Source organism: Podarcis vaucheri (genome assembly GCF_965113315.1).
Source record: "Podarcis vaucheri genome assembly, chromosome: 9".
Lineage (NCBI taxonomy): Eukaryota > Metazoa > Chordata > Lepidosauria > Squamata > Lacertidae > Podarcis > Podarcis vaucheri.
The window spans coordinates 58,513,735-58,528,788 of NC_138767.1; the positions used below are offsets into that span (position 1 = coordinate 58,513,735).

Consider the following 15,054-nt stretch of genomic DNA (forward strand, 5'->3'; position numbering starts at 1 on the left):
TTTAGCATTACGGTCATCTGCTCTGCTGCCTTGCAGCATTTAATCTGATTACTGTAAGTGACAATTAGCCTGCACCCAAGTTCATTTCAGACCTGTTGTCTACCAGAGCCCGGCATGACACATGGCAATGAGTAAGATATAGCACACTTTTACAGTTGGTTTGCTTACTGGCAAAATGCGGGATAAATGTCTGCAAAACCATTTAGGCAAACAACAAAATCTATGCTGAAAAGACACCCCCAGTAAATGTTTTGACCATTAGACACATGTTTCCAGGAGGCTGCTCTGGTAGGCTTAGTCAAGTTGGTGCCAGGAATTCGATGACCCCAAGGGTCAGGCAGACAACACTCCAGAGAAATGCAGAGCACAAACATATGAATACAGTCAGGGGATTAGATTGTTCTGGTTCAATACTATGTGTCTTAAAATCAGTTTTGCCGCTGCATTGATTTAAGGGTATTTTTTTAAAAAAAAATGCAAAGGACAGCACAGAAGCCTGTACTTACCTAACTCTCCGCGAAGATTGACAAGTTCTATCGACAGCTCTTTACGTTGCTTTACCACTTCCTCCCTCTGAGGAAAAAAAACAACACAGGCACATGGAATGTTAGTGAACACTCCAAGCAGAAAATACAACATTTGCCAATGCTTAACTTGCATGCTATCTGTAGAATGACAAGAAACAGGAAAGTGAAGCCAATATATGAATCATCCAGGACAACAGCTTCATAATGTTAGAAAAACACAGATGGCCCCCTGAGTTAAGGAAGTACGTAACTTGCAATAAGAACTCTGCCAATGGCTAAAGTAATCTTCAGTGGGGTTTTAGTTAAGTACACAATTTACTTTAAAGTTAACAAAACCTTAGTTTGCAAGTTAAGAAGGGTGGGGGTGCTAGGGATTAAATAAACAGTGTGTATTAAGTAGCATTCAAGCAACCTTCCAGGATGCATGATGTTTGCCTCCAAACCATAACTGCGAGAACATAGTTGGGGATAAACAATACGTGTAATGTACTTTGTAACAAAGGTAAACATAAGCTTCGGCACAGAATACTCTCAGCCTGCGAGTACGAACTGATAAAGCCTCATTGCAAAATTTAAACGGCAGCTGCAAGCTGCTGTGCCTGTCAAGGTTTTGCACAAAACACCAAAATTACAGTCATCTTTAAGAGTTCAAAGTGCTCCTGCTGTTAGCGCAAAGTTAGCCTGCAATCTGTACTTCACTGCTTTTCTTTCCACTCCCATTTGCCAAACCCTGTATTAAAAGAAGTTTCTGGACACCCCAGTAAAGAGTTCCGACTAAAGCACCAAACAGCACCCACATAACAAATCTACGCTGTGCAAGCATTTCAGTATGCTATCTGCTTCCAAGATGCAGCAACTGCTGTGGGGAGCAGAACGTTGCAGAGGTCGCCAGATCCAGCCTGCCTGCCTTCCCTCCAGCTGCTGGAACCATTTTTCACCTTGCTTGCAGCAAGCCGCTGCTTTTAAAATCCTTGTTATTCCAGGAGAGCCCCTACAGCGCAAATACCAATTACCTCTTTTGCAGCACACTGAGAATACAGGCACATTCTGCTGCTGGAGCAGCCCATCGTTCAGTTTCTCTGCCCAACCACATCCACGTAGCAGGCATGTACAGGTGGCAGGAACTACCGCAAACCAAACTGGTCGGCCCACGCTTAACTCACAGCTAGGTAGCGCTGCTTTAGACACTGCCTCAGCCCGGCTTCATTGTGCTTTGCAGTTACCGTACTTCTTCTACTGGTCTCTCCCCCCAACACAGAAGCAGACACTGCAGCTTCTGCACTTGGCACAAGCAGCCAGTGATTACTTAAAGCCACAGCCCTTTCGTTTTTTTGAAAAATGAGAACCAGACATTACAAAGATCGATTGCCACTTACTCAAATATCAGCTGGTACAGTGAAGGGGGGGGAAGGAAAGAGCACCGAAATCCTGACTACCTCCATGGATAATGGATCTTATTTTTAGCTTTTCTGAATTAGTTATTCTAGGCTTTCACTCTTAATTTATAGAAGAAGAAAACATGGCATGAATTGTAAGGAGCCGAGAGAAGATACAGACCTTGCCAGTACCACTATGCTATCATTTGTTATGTAGCTTCTTCGGTGAACCTGGTGCTTCTACAGTTTAGTCAAATCTCTGCTCCCAAGGAGCTTACAATACGGTTTTAAACAGTGGGGGCAAGGGGATTGCTTCCATCTTTTTCCTGTTACATTTGATGAAGCTATATATTCATTAATATTTCAGCATCGCTTTCGTGATTGCCCTCACAAGCACTCTTTTATGATTTAGACCACTTGCTATTATTCCCATTTTACAGATTACAGTACTTAGTAACTGGCCTGAGTCAACCCTGGCAAATGCACACCCAAAGGCTAAAGCTTAGAATCAAATCTTTATATTTGCTGGGGGGAAACGGCACTCATTCACTCCTTTTTAGCTTTCACCAAAATAGACATTCAAAAATAAAACACTATTTTTTAAAAAAAATCACATCACTGATGAATAACATACCAGCCCACCCACCTTTTGTAGGGTGGAGTTGACATCCAGCCTGAAAAGTTATGGGGAACTCATACACCTGCGTATTACTTTATAAAAACCAGCTTAAAACATAATGTTTTCGAACTTCCAAGTCTCATATTTCCTCCAAAACACTCAAGTTGGCAAACATGGTTCTCCCCTATTTTATTCTCACAACAACCCTTTGGGGTATGTTAGGCTGAGACATGTTAAACAGCTCAAAGTTGACAACTGAAGTTCACAGGTAAGTGGGGATTTAAACCCTGGTCTTCCAGAGCCAACACTCTAACCACAACACCAACGTGATGCTTCTCATAGAATCAAGGAAGGGACTCCCGAGGGTCATCTAGTCCAACCCCCTGCAGTGCAGGAATCTCAACTAAAGCATCCATGACAGATGGCCAACCTCACAAAGGTACAGTGGTACCTCGGGTTACAGACGCTTCATGTTACAGACTCTGCTAACCCAGAAATAGTACCTTGGGTTAAGAACTTTGCTTCAGGATGAGAACAGAAATCGTGCGGCGGCAGCAGGAGGCCCCATTAGCTAAAGTGGTACCACAGGTTAAGAACAGTTTCAGGTTAAGAACGGACCTCCAGAATGAATTAAGTTCTTAACCCAAGGTACCACTGTATTGCCCTAATGTTAGTTTTCGGTCGTTTCCCTAACATACCAGCATGGCTCTCTGCTACCTTAGAAAGTACAGATTATCATTTATATTGCAAAACTTGTAATGCCATTTAGTCAAGTCTGCGCTAGGCTCAAAAATTTGGCCGTGAGTTCTTTGGGTAACCTTCCCTAAGTGCATCTCTCTTCCTCCATTCCCCAAGTGCATGACCAGTCTTAAACCAGGAATATCAGTGTCAAATTCACAGGTATGTTTTGGTTGTAGAAGGAAAGGCCTCTTTAGCATTTTGCATACTCTAAATTCTATACTGTATATAAAACAGGGATGCATGTAAAATATTTTTTATTACTGAGTAGAATTAACTTCTTCATGTTGCACGTATACAAAGGACTATGGTAGTTTTAATTCAAAGAGCAAGAACTGCCCTGCTGCAGACAGACAAGAGAAAGCCCCACCTTGAGAATACATTTGTTACGTTCAGGACATTCATTCCAACTGCAAATTGGTTTAAAACTCACAAATGAGAAAAATCCACTTATCTGATAACCCGATTAGTGACCAGCCACTCCTACTAGCCATCGGTAAGACCAACAATTAGGACATTGTTCTTAGAAATCTGAGGGCAATAACTCTATGGATCCACCCATTAGGTGGAAAGAAAGCATTACTGTTAAGCGAATCACATGAACAGCCCAGTATCTAGAAGGTCAATAACTTGGATATACAAAATTTAAGATGGTTCTCTTGCACGGAACCAATTATTTTTTGCCAGTATGAGCTACAGAAAACAAATCTGGCTAAAATACTTTAATAAAATAGATTAGCATCAAAGAGAAGATGTTCAGGTAAGCGGCCACAATCAGGACAGACACACACACAACACAAACTTTTACTAGGCTAAAAAGGGGGCATGGCCCACAGAAAGATTTGTGGAAGCTTCAAGTGATGCTAAAGACTAGGACCCAAAGATTAGCTTAAACTCATGCAAGCAATTTTGCTAAGCCCACCCCCCTCCAAAAAACAACAACCAAATTCTCTGAAAGCTGACAAAACAGGAAAAAGCACTAAATAATTATTTCTTCACAGAGAAAAAAACATCATCGTACCCTGACCAAAGGCAGGGCTGATCTGAAGGGTGGGATGGCTGAAGGAGGTTCTGAAAGGCTTGGGGAGATCTTGCCCATCCAGTCCAGTGGAAGGAGTCATCCTGTCAATTACAGTAAATGTCCTCCAGTCCACACAGGCAAACAATTCTCTTTGAGAGCTGACGCTCACTCTCTCTCTCTCTCTCTCTCTCTCTCACACACACACACACAGTGTACCGTCGTACTTTGGATCTCAAATGCCTTGGCTCCCGAACCAATTGGCTCCCAAACAATTGAAACCCAGAAGTGTGTGTTCCAGTTTTCGAACGATTTTCGGAAGCTGAATGTCTGGCATGGCTTCCGATTGGCTACAGGATGCTCCTGTAGCCAATCAAAAGCTGCGCCTTGGTTTTCAAATGGTTTCGGGTGTCGAACGGACTCCTGGAATGCATTCTGTTTGAAAACCAAGGTACAACTGTATTACAAGTTGTTTCTAAAAGGGGGTGGGAATTATTTGGAAAACAAAACAAAGGGAGTCCTAAAGCCACCTCAAGCTCATAGAACTAACCATCTTGAAAAGCTGTTTAGGCTTATTCTCAATTTTTTTCCAGTACACACATTTATATTAGTGTGCAAAACATGGACTGATGAAAAATGAGCACACAGTATTGCTACTGGAAACAAGCTGAATGCATAAATTGTTCAGTTGTTGTTTTTCAGTTGCTGCTCTGGCGTATTTCTTTTTCATGAAGTGCATCAAAGGTTACTGCACTAAATTCAAACTGAAGCCTATTTAGGCAGCGAAGGGAATTCTATTTCAAATTTCCATTATTCAGTGCTCCATTAATTTCAGTATTCTATAATAATTCAGATCTGGCCTCAAAACTCTGTAGATCACAAGTTTGCATTTGGCAGGACTGTGGCTAAACATTTAGTGATTTGCCAAGATTCCAAAGGATAATATAGAAGAGGAAATTTAAATCTGTATTTAAAACATAGAAGTAGGTTTCATAATATTCTCCAGGGATCCCCCAACTAGATCACGTTCCCCCACAGTGCATTTTTACTTTAATTCCTTCTCCCACTACTCATTTGACAGTAACGGTGTGACCATAGGATGAAAGCAGAGGGCCTGCTCATCTGTGAAGGCAAGAATTAATTATCAAGAATGCAGCATCAGCAAGTTCCAGAAAACTGAAAGATGTGCAAACATTTCCAATCAATAAAATAGTTCATGCACACTGCTAATCATGGGAAGACATTACTATTTCCTTGGCTGTCATAGTGGGGGGGGGGGGAGAGAGAATGACCAGCAGTTTACCCTAGTACTGCACTGACTTTTTGTGAGGTACTATTTTAGCTGTAAAAGCCACAATTGAGGATGGTACCAAAAATCAGTAGACAAAATCTACCTTCCTCTATTTTGTGGATTTGTTTCAACTCTGTTTGTGTTACCCCAACTGGGGAGCTACTGACGAGGGGGAAATGGCTCCTGTTTCTACAGCAACCAGACCATCACTCCCTTGCATAAGCACCCCTGTCAAAGTAATACACTAGGAAGAACCACCACTGGCATCCAAAATGAAATCTATCCCGTGCAAGAGAGCCATCTGATGGGTTGCCTCGTTTCCCAACCCTTCTTCCCATGCCAATGGTTTTGTATTTTGTAAAAGGGTGTTCCGAAAATACACACATCTCATTATGGGTCAGACTTAGTTCGCTGCTGCTGCTGCTACTTCAGATCCCTGCCATAAAATAGCTGTATGTCTGTGCAACAACTACAAAAGGTTACTGCATTTGAAATGTACTTATACAGTGGTACCTCTAGTGACAGACGCTTCGGGTTGCGCGTTTTCAGGTTACGGACTGCAGGAAACCTGGAAGTACCAGAAAGGGTTACTTCCGGGTTTTGCCAATCGCACTTTGCGCATGCACAGAAGTGCCAAATCGCATCACTCACATGCACAGACGTGGCGCTGCAGGTTACGAATGCTGCGGGTTGCGGACATGCCTCCATCACGCATTATGTCTGCAACCCGAGCTTCCACTGTAACAGGATGTTTTGTAAAAATATCATAGTACTATTCAACTTTCCACTTACATGCATTCCACACCCTCTATGCCTGTAATCCCAAACCCCACGTGTCTTCTCTTCCTCTGGAGAGCCAGCGTGGTGTAGTGGTTAAGAGCGGTAGTCTGGGGAACCGGGTTCGCGTCTCCACTCCTCCACATGCAGCTGCTGGGTGACCCTGGGCCAGTCACACTTCTTTGAAGTCTCTCAGCCCCACCCACCTCACAGAGTGTTTGTTGTGGGGGAGGAAGGGAAAGGAGATTGTTAGCCACTTTGAGACTCCTGAAGGGGAGTGAAGGCGGGATATCAAATCCAAACTCCTCCTCCTCCTCCTCTTCTTCTTCTTCTTCTTCTTCTTCTTCCTCAGTCCTCCCACATCCCTGGGAACACAACACCCCCTCATCTCCTGCAAGCAGCCTAGCTCTTTGGAGTTCCCTGTGTAATCATGGACAAGAAATAGCCGAAGTCAGACCAGGCTGAGGAGTACTGATCTGATGAGGAATGGTGGGAGCCTCCCCCTCTCCCTGCTCCTGAGCAGGATCCTAAAGCTGCCCAGGAGCAGTGGGGTAGTATAGATTTGGAACAGTGGTTCACAGAGGGACATAGGTCAGAAGACAAAAGTTGGGAAGAACTGGGTGGTGAACAGCTAGGAGAAGAAGAACTGGGAGAGAGAGAGAAAAGAGAGAGAGAGAGAGAGTTAACTGACTCTCTCCCAGTGGAAAGTATTCAGCGTATCAGTCCAAGGTCACGTAGAGCAGATAAGGTGGCTACACAAAAAGCATGGTGGTTGAAAGATCAGGTTGCAAGACAGAAGTGACTAGGGGGAAGTGGGTGGAATCCTTAATTGAGATCACCTTTATTCTAAGAATGGGTGCTTTGTTCTTTTGCTGTGATCATTAGACTGGCCTCAACCAGAGCCAGGGCCTTTTTGGCCATGGCCCCGGCCTGGTGGAACACTCTCTCACAAGAAACCAGGGCCCTGTGAAATTTGACATCCTTCCGCAGGGCCTGCAAGACAAAGCTGTTCCGTCAGGCCTTTGGTCAGGGTTCAGTCTGACTCATTTTCTCTTTGTATAAGAACAAGCACAAAGGAGCCCGCTCACTGGTCCGTAAGATATCAGTGGAAACAGTTGGTCCTGGCGAGTATTACGGTAACCGCTTTCAATTTTAGCCTGAGGATTGTCATTTGTCCAGTTCTAACTTTAACTTTAATTTACTTGAATTAATTTTGGGATGCATTTTAATCGATTGATTGCTTGTTTTTATGCATATTGTATTATTTATATGATGTTAGCCGCTCTGAGCCCAGCTCTGGCTAGGGAGGGCAGGGTACAAATAAATATTATTATTATTATTGCTGCTGTTGTTGATGTTATCTCTTTAAATGGTAAGGGACTCTTTTCACTTTGTCCTGCTTATCTACAGCCAAAGTGGGGAGAGCCGAATCCCCGGAGCCTGACAGCTAGCTCTCCCCAAATCCTGTCAAGAAGAAGTACACCATGTAAAACTAGCAAGCAGGAAGTCCTCTGGATAGAACTGAAGACATTCTAGCATTATTGACCTCTTATGGTTCCACAGATAAGTGGCTAGGAGCCATTATTCTTGAGTAGCAAGACAGCATTTATTTATAAATTTACCTTGTACACCACTTTACATTTCAAGAAACCTCAAAGTGGTTTACATCTGCATTATAGGAGAGCAAGACATGATGCAACAAGATACAGATTTTGACTCCAGTGATGGAGAGGCATTTAAAAAGTTTTCCCCATCTCACTGTGGAGGGAGGTTATAGCCCTGTGTGTCTCCAAAAGAGCAAGATACTCCTGTATTAACTAATGATCTTTGTGGGGTTTGCAGGATGGGGGGAAAAAATCTTTCCATGCATGAAAGTCAAAGATTGTTGTTTGTTATTTTCCATGGTAACGAAACCTAGGTACGAACATGTGGAGGAATAATACTTGCCTTGTAAAAGTTGTCAGGTTTAGAATTACTATTTAAAAGATTTGTATTTAAACCAAAATGCAGTTATTGCAACAAACTTACCACCTCTTTCTTGTGGCCGGATATTAAGTTCAGAGGCACAGATCGATCTAATCCAACGTAGGCCTTAAAGAATTTTACCAGTTTGCAACCCATGAGTTGTGCAAAAAGTATTAACGTAATAGGCAAGATGAACTCTGAATGGCCCAATAAATTCATGGACAATTAATGTTGTATTTTACAGATCTGACGAGTGTATTTTCAAGAGAACAGGCAAACCCATGTTCTCTGGGGGTAAAGTTGTTATACATTCTTAAAACGCTATTTCAAGGAAGTTGCATTTATGTTTGAACGTTTTTCCAGCCATGTTTTAATTAAAAGCCCATGTTTAGGAAACAATGAGCCCACCTCAATCTTTCTCTCAGTATAAGGTTAAAGGATTAAAGACAAAGGTGATGACATCAATAGTTGCCGCAACAACAGAGGCATCACTAATATAGTATTGTGACCTCATTGATTTTTCCAGTAGAAGGTCCAGCAATTGTTCCATTTCAAAACCAGTGTGCATGTCAGCATAAAAATGCACATCACACCTTTGAACGAAACACTTCAAGCAATTATTATTCTTAAGAAAATTATTCCTGAAAGTTTTCCATCTTGATACTCACTGATATTATCTCCCACTCCTGACAGACTTCAAATGCAAATATTCCCACGAAAAAAAACTGAACCAGTTTGAAGTCTGTGTTTCATCGACAATTTAAATGATGACATCATATTAAAGCCAAGTTCAAACAAAGAACAGATGAGAAGTTATACCTGTTTCTTGACTACTGAATATAGTGACTCACATGACTATACAAAATAGACAAATCCCCCCCCACACACACACATGTAGAGAAGTGGGTGGCTGGGAGCAGGGTTCCCGCTTCTCCCTATTATGTCAGGGTTTTTTGGTTTGCTATGAAGGGTTTTCTGTCTGTCTGAAGGAACATTCAGACCCCCTGTAGGCTGAAGTGATAGTGTGGCACACGCTTCAGGGGTTGAAAATCCAAAATGCACCTCCCATAGTGGTAGCAATAGCTGATCTTTGCTGCCCTTCAAAATCCTCTGTTAAAGGAAGGCTGCATCACCCTGGCTCAAGAAAAGCTGAAACCACGCCGAAAAGAAATAGGGCTATGTCCATGTTCTTTGGGATTTAATGGAAATGGAAATAAGGGTCAATCAAGCTAAACAGAGCTACCAGCTCCTGCTTCTGAAAAACTTCTGGTCACTTAGCATAAATTACGTGACATAGTGTCCTTGGATGTATGAAATGAGTCAATAATAAGTGCAAAAGATTTCCTCTTGTCTAAGCCGCAAGGCTATCATCCAAATAATAATAAAAAAGTAGTTGATCAGATGATTGTCATCAATTAGATGCATATAATGCTACATAAACTTGCATTTAGATTTAAAAAAACAGGTATGAAACAAGAATAATGTTTTAGGCTACATTCAATGCTACAGTCTGCTAGAGCAAAGGTACTCATCTATGCTGCACAAGAGAGGAATATCACAAAACAAAGGGGCTGGGATTTTGTGTGTGCAAGAGAATTATGGATTACTTTGACTATGTAAGGGCATAATATAAAACTCAGCAGTAAAGTGAAATATTTGGAAGATCAGACCAGTGTAAGCAGGGTGTAAAGAGAGTGTGAGTGTGTGTGTGTGTGTGTGTGTGTGTGTGTGTAGATATATATATATAATATGAATATATGAACTCTTGCTTCTGGTAAGGAGGATCTATTAAGCAAGACCTGGACACAAACAAGACCATTTCTTTGGTTTCTTACAATTTGCCATCTATTTGCCCCTGCTGCACCCCATCTGTTGATACTATCAATGAACAAATATCTGAAAAACAAACTGGGAAGGGAACACAGCTACAACCCTATGAATTAACTCTATGAATAAGCAGGCTTTTCAAATTTGGTATGAGTATTGCTCATTGGAATTGCCTGTCCTATCACCCATACATTCCAAAATCTGAAGGATTTAAAATGCAAAGTGACAGATGAGATACTGTCAAATTCCATCAACTTTTGCCTGAAAAAGTCAACCAGCCAAACCTGATGCATGTTAACCATTCAGAGACTAGTGACAAGTGTAATAAATTAATGCTTAGAAGTAACTGTGCTACATGAGGATCGACAGTTCACTGAGAGGTCACTGGCATCTAGCCAAGCATTTAATGCGTTCAGAACTGCAGTGCTACATATCTTATTTTTTAAACTTGCCAACTGCATATGCTGTTAAAGTACGGCTTGAAGCAATCCATAAGGTATGCATTTAAGAGAAATATAATTGGTGAGAAATTCTATTAAAACCCAGGTTGCCAATGAAAGAACAACAAAACGCCCAGAACAAGGAAAATAGCCCATCATTTACCATAGGGTGAGTACTACTCATTTTCACCCTGGTAAACAATATTTCTGAATCTAGCCTCACAATGAAATTTAGTGGGTCCTCCTGACCAACAAAGCACAGAGGGTTAAAAATAAAATAAAAATCCTATTAACTTTGCAAAATACAAGCTGATAATGGTTCTGCATTCTTGAAGACCTTCCCATGACTATAAGATGGCATTCGCACCTTTGCATGGGAGATTCCATGAAAGGAATGATCTTTAAATTAAACTCACGGAAAGGTCACTGCCCAGCCTATACAATGCTGCTGATCTATTCTGCCAAGTAGTTTACACATCTGTCGTAATCACACCCTAAGGACAACTCTGAGAGACAAGGCAATTTTCATTTCAGAACCGAGGCTCAGAGAGCTAGCCTTAAGAACATTGCTATTCCCGGAGCTACATGGATCCATCACTAAAATGTGGATTTGAATCATCGGGGAGGGAAAAACAACATTGGGAAACATCCATGCTTGAACGGCCCAGAGCAATGGGCAATGACAGCCATGCATTCCAGACATGGGAAGGATTGGAATGACTATAGGTATGAATGAGGATGCTGCCCAAAGCTTCCTGTGCCTGTTTTGCCGTGTGTGTGTGTGTGTGTGTGTTGGTCGGTATTCATGTGTGTGTGAAATAATAATAATAATATAGTGATACCTCAGATTAAGTACTTAATTCATTCTGGAGGTCTGTTCTTAACCTGAAACTGTTCTTAACCTGAAGCACCACTTTAGCTAATGGGGCCTCCTGCTGCTGCCGTGCCACCGGAGCCCGATTTCTGTTCTCATCCCGAAGCAAAGTTCTTAACCTGAAGCACTATTTCTGGGTTAGCAGAGTCTGTAACCTGAAGCATATGTAACCTGAAGAGTATGTAACCCAAGGTACCACTGTATATGTAGATGAACAGGATTGAAAGGAAGAGGAGAAGCAGGACACCGCCAATATAAAGAAGAGGCTGCAGTGGGTAAAGATGAAGGAAAAGAGGAAGCAGTGGGAGAAACATGGGCATAGGGAAATGAAGGCTGTAAGGACAATACTTCATATTTAGTTTAGCTGAGATGTGTTAATGGTTGGCTTCTTTTTAAAAAGTTATGCAGTTTTGGCCTTTTAAGATGTTTGTTAATTTTATTTCACACAACTAAGTGTCTAGCCTAGCCAGATAAAGCGAATAATTAAGGATAATTAACTTTCAAAATAGCTGGTGCACTTAGTATGCTCTTCCAGTTCAGACAAGACTTGACTGCTTTTATATTGCTTTTTTTAAGAGATGGGTTTTTCTTTGCATATATCAGTTGAAAAAGTAAACAACATTGCATCGTCCATTCTTATTTCTTCTAATGCTGAACTTAAAAAACCCATCCAATTTCTCTTTTATCAGAGTAGGAATGGGTAACTTTAGCATTCCAAAATTCTGAAAGCTGGGATATTTGTTTAGAATTAAAAGCTTCAACTTTACTGGCTTACAACTGCAGACATAACAACTTCCAACTTTTCAGGGTTAGTTAGACAAACCATGTAAAAGGTAAATTTGGATGAAGTGCTGTCAATACAGAGAAAAAGAAACTTGCAAATAGCATTGCAATCTGTGACCATTTCCTCTCAGCGTACTTAACATTTACAAGAATTAGATGTCAGATTCTGTATCGTCTGAGCAGATTTAACTGGTAAGAGCGGTGCAGAGCTAATTTATGCTTTAAAAACAAAGGCATTCAAATTACAACTTATATGCACAGCATGCCACTTAATTGCAGCGCGCAGTTATGTGTTTAATCATTTGATACTATACCATGAAAGATCTCAAAGTATGCGTTGTTGTTTAACAACGCATTTAACACATTTAACACATTGCAGACTTGTTTGCCCTGTTTGCCTTGTATTTTGAAATATTCCATGCTCTCAGCAGATAATAGCCCTTACAGTAAATGGGCAGTTGCCTGACTTCTGCTAATCTGTATATGGGGCTATTCGGCTAATCCTTCATCGTGATTTCACACACCACCCAATGCACACAGTGTGAAACAGGAGTGATGCCTTTCCCTTGCTTCTCTCTTATTCTGAGATGGAACATAGGAATGAACACCCATCATCTGACGACAGCCTCTTCCCTAATATCCAGGGCTAGACAATACACCAACATCTATTTATGGTAGAACATCCCAATTTGAGTACACCTATGAGGAGGGAGGAGTGGAGAATCAATACTCAAATATTCCCTGAATGCATTATTGTGTTATTATAGTACTATTATTTGTGGCAGGTAGGCAGTATGCTTGAAACCCTTTAAATTCCTGGATCTAGCAAGTGCTGAAATCTAAGTAAGGGTTCAAAATGTTGAAACAGCCAGACAAGTTTCTTGGTAATGGCCCTCTAAGTATGGGCCATTAAGGTAACAAAGGAAGTGGCTCTGTGCCAGATAACAAATGGATGGGCCCTCTTCTCTCAACTTGACAAACAAAAGCCAGAGTTGGGAGTTTTTAGTTATGTGAGCTGGAAGCAGGTTGGAAAGCTAGAGAGATGCCTCATTTCTGTTGGAATCAAAGGCTGTGGCTATGGGAAAAGCATGGCCGTTTTGGGGTACTGAGGCTGAGAACCCCTCCATTGTAAGCCCAGGTTGCATATACATATCCCTCATTCTAAAGGAAACACAAACCCTGAGTAAGTGCCTGGAACCCCTGAAATATTGCCCCGCTTGGAAATTGGGGTGGTGTGCAACAATAAAAGCCTATAGACATCCAAGTTCCTTCATATTTAGATATTTTTTCAGCACAAATCAAATCAAATGTAGAAAAGATTTAAAACGCAAGCAATACTAAATAATTAAATGTGCATTCAAAACTCTGAATTAACTTTACCTCGGACTCCAAGTGCTGGATCACAATAGCCAATGCTTCAAATTTCTGATGACTGATGCTCAAGCATTTCTTCAATCGCTGGATAAGTCCACTTTGGTTCTCACACTTTTTTTTGTATTGTGTCACCTCGTGTTGTTTTGTTTCTGGCGAATGCACTTCGATAGATGAACTGCGGGTTTGTATGAATGAGTTCTTGGGACTCTTCTGCTTGCCCCTGTCAACTGCAGAACACAGAAACAAGAAGCAACAACTTTGAACGTCGTAAACGTCAAGAGTACAAGTAAATTAGGCGTATGAAATAATTCTTTGTCAAACTTGTGCTTTTGGGCATTACTTTGATAGCTGCGGGAAGCAAAGTACTTCAAAACAAGGAAGACTCCTTATATGCAGTTTGCCAAGTTGTCAGCAAGTGTTCTATTGCTATATTTTTTAATAAATACTGAAGCTTATCCATTAGCCTGATCCAGCAGCATCTTTTCCCACACATTTCTATTTTAAAAAGCTTAACATAATATTGCAGTGCCTTTCTAGCATATACTCACAATGCTGCAATCTCAAATGCAACAGCTTGCTCAATTTCATTTTGAAAGCAGTTTTAATGGCATATTTAACATAAAATTTGCACCACAGGCACTTCCATGTACAAATTTCCATTGCAAATTACAGCTTTACCATTTCTGCTTTCCAACATAGACACTTCCAACTAGGTTTAGCAATCTTTTCCCTCTTAATTGCGGAGTTTCTCAGCTTTATAATGAAAAACACAAACCCTGAAGTTAAGGGACCTCTCAAGTCCATTAAAAGGATTATCATTCAAACATGAGAAATATATAAAAAGATAGTGGGAAGATAAAACCAGGGTGTACACTGTGCCCCTTCCTACAATTCCAGCATTGCTAAGCATTATTGGGATTTTCACTACTGTGCTCTGCTCATTGACAATCAATTCTAACAAGCCACATTAAACATTTGGATGCTCTCAGTACCACAGCTGATTAATTGGCAATCATGTATTGCTCAGTTTTGACGAAGATTCATTTCCAACATGGCTTTATCAAGCAACATTCCCCAGATGTAGCAGTGCAACTTCCCTCATGTTTCTGGCAGGTGCCCTTACAAAAAAACTGTGTTTTTTAGCATAATGTATACTGTACTAATAAATATACAACTGTTTCACATTTGTAGGAATATTCCTTCAATTTTTATACTCCTGCCACCGTTGCATACCCACAGCCCTAGAGGCTCTATACAGGGGTCAGCAAACCTTTTCAGCAGGGGGCCGGTCCACAGTCCCTCAGACCTTGTGGGGGGCCAGACTATTTTTGGGGTGTGTGTGTGGAATGAACGAATTCCTATGCCCCACAAATAACCCAGAGATGCATTTTAAATAAAAGGACACATCTACTCATGTAAAAACACGATGATGCCCAGACGGTTTG

The 15,054-nt window shown here is 41.3% G+C and overlaps 1 protein-coding gene across 2 annotated transcripts in view; it reads right to left on the minus strand.

The window, feature by feature from the left end:
- The window catches only part of MTUS1 (microtubule associated scaffold protein 1), a 107,024-nt gene that overhangs the window by 12,473 nt on the left and 79,497 nt on the right, over nt 1–15,054 (minus strand). For both annotated transcript variants that reach the window (XM_082238049.1, XM_082238048.1), the window contains 2 exons: nt 13,616–13,836; nt 507–573 (listed from right to left, as the gene is read on the minus strand). In XM_082238049.1, the coding sequence (XP_082094175.1) occupies nt 507–573; nt 13,616–13,836 (288 nt within the window). The remainder of the gene's footprint in view (nt 1–506; nt 574–13,615; nt 13,837–15,054) is intronic.